Consider the following 361-nt stretch of genomic DNA (forward strand, 5'->3'; position numbering starts at 1 on the left):
GTACTAACAATTAACTAAATGCAGAAATCCAGCAAGAAACATTCCAGCCTCAGTAACAGCAAATTCCCCCTCTGCATGCCCACAGGGGTACGAAGTGCGCGCATACCCGGCGGCCAAGTGGGTCTGCCACAGCCAGGTCCAGCAGGCGGCCAGCAGGCGCAAGGACACGCGCGCCTTCTTCGCCCTCTTCCGCTATATTGACGGCGGCAACGAAGCAGGTGAGTCGGTCGGATTCACTCTGCTTAGCATGGGCAAAGACGAACAGCACTGCTTGTGTTTGATAGGGCCTGTATGTGATATATATGCATATGAGAATGAAAAAATAATAAGCTGCTTTCCCGCGCCCAACAGAGGCCAAGAT

The 361-nt window shown here is 52.9% G+C and overlaps 1 protein-coding gene across 1 annotated transcript in view; it reads left to right on the top strand.

The window, feature by feature from the left end:
• Nucleotides 1–361, top strand: part of LOC119587605 (heme-binding protein 2-like) — a gene marked incomplete in the record, with an annotated part of 3,176 nt that overhangs the window by 1,495 nt on the left and 1,320 nt on the right. Inside the window, 1 exon segment of the mRNA XM_037936315.1 lies at nt 86–218. Coding sequence (XP_037792243.1) covers nt 86–218 — 133 coding nt within the window.

Source organism: Penaeus monodon, chromosome 22, assembly GCF_015228065.2.
Source record: "Penaeus monodon isolate SGIC_2016 chromosome 22, NSTDA_Pmon_1, whole genome shotgun sequence".
NCBI classification, from domain to species: domain Eukaryota; kingdom Metazoa; phylum Arthropoda; class Malacostraca; order Decapoda; family Penaeidae; genus Penaeus; species Penaeus monodon.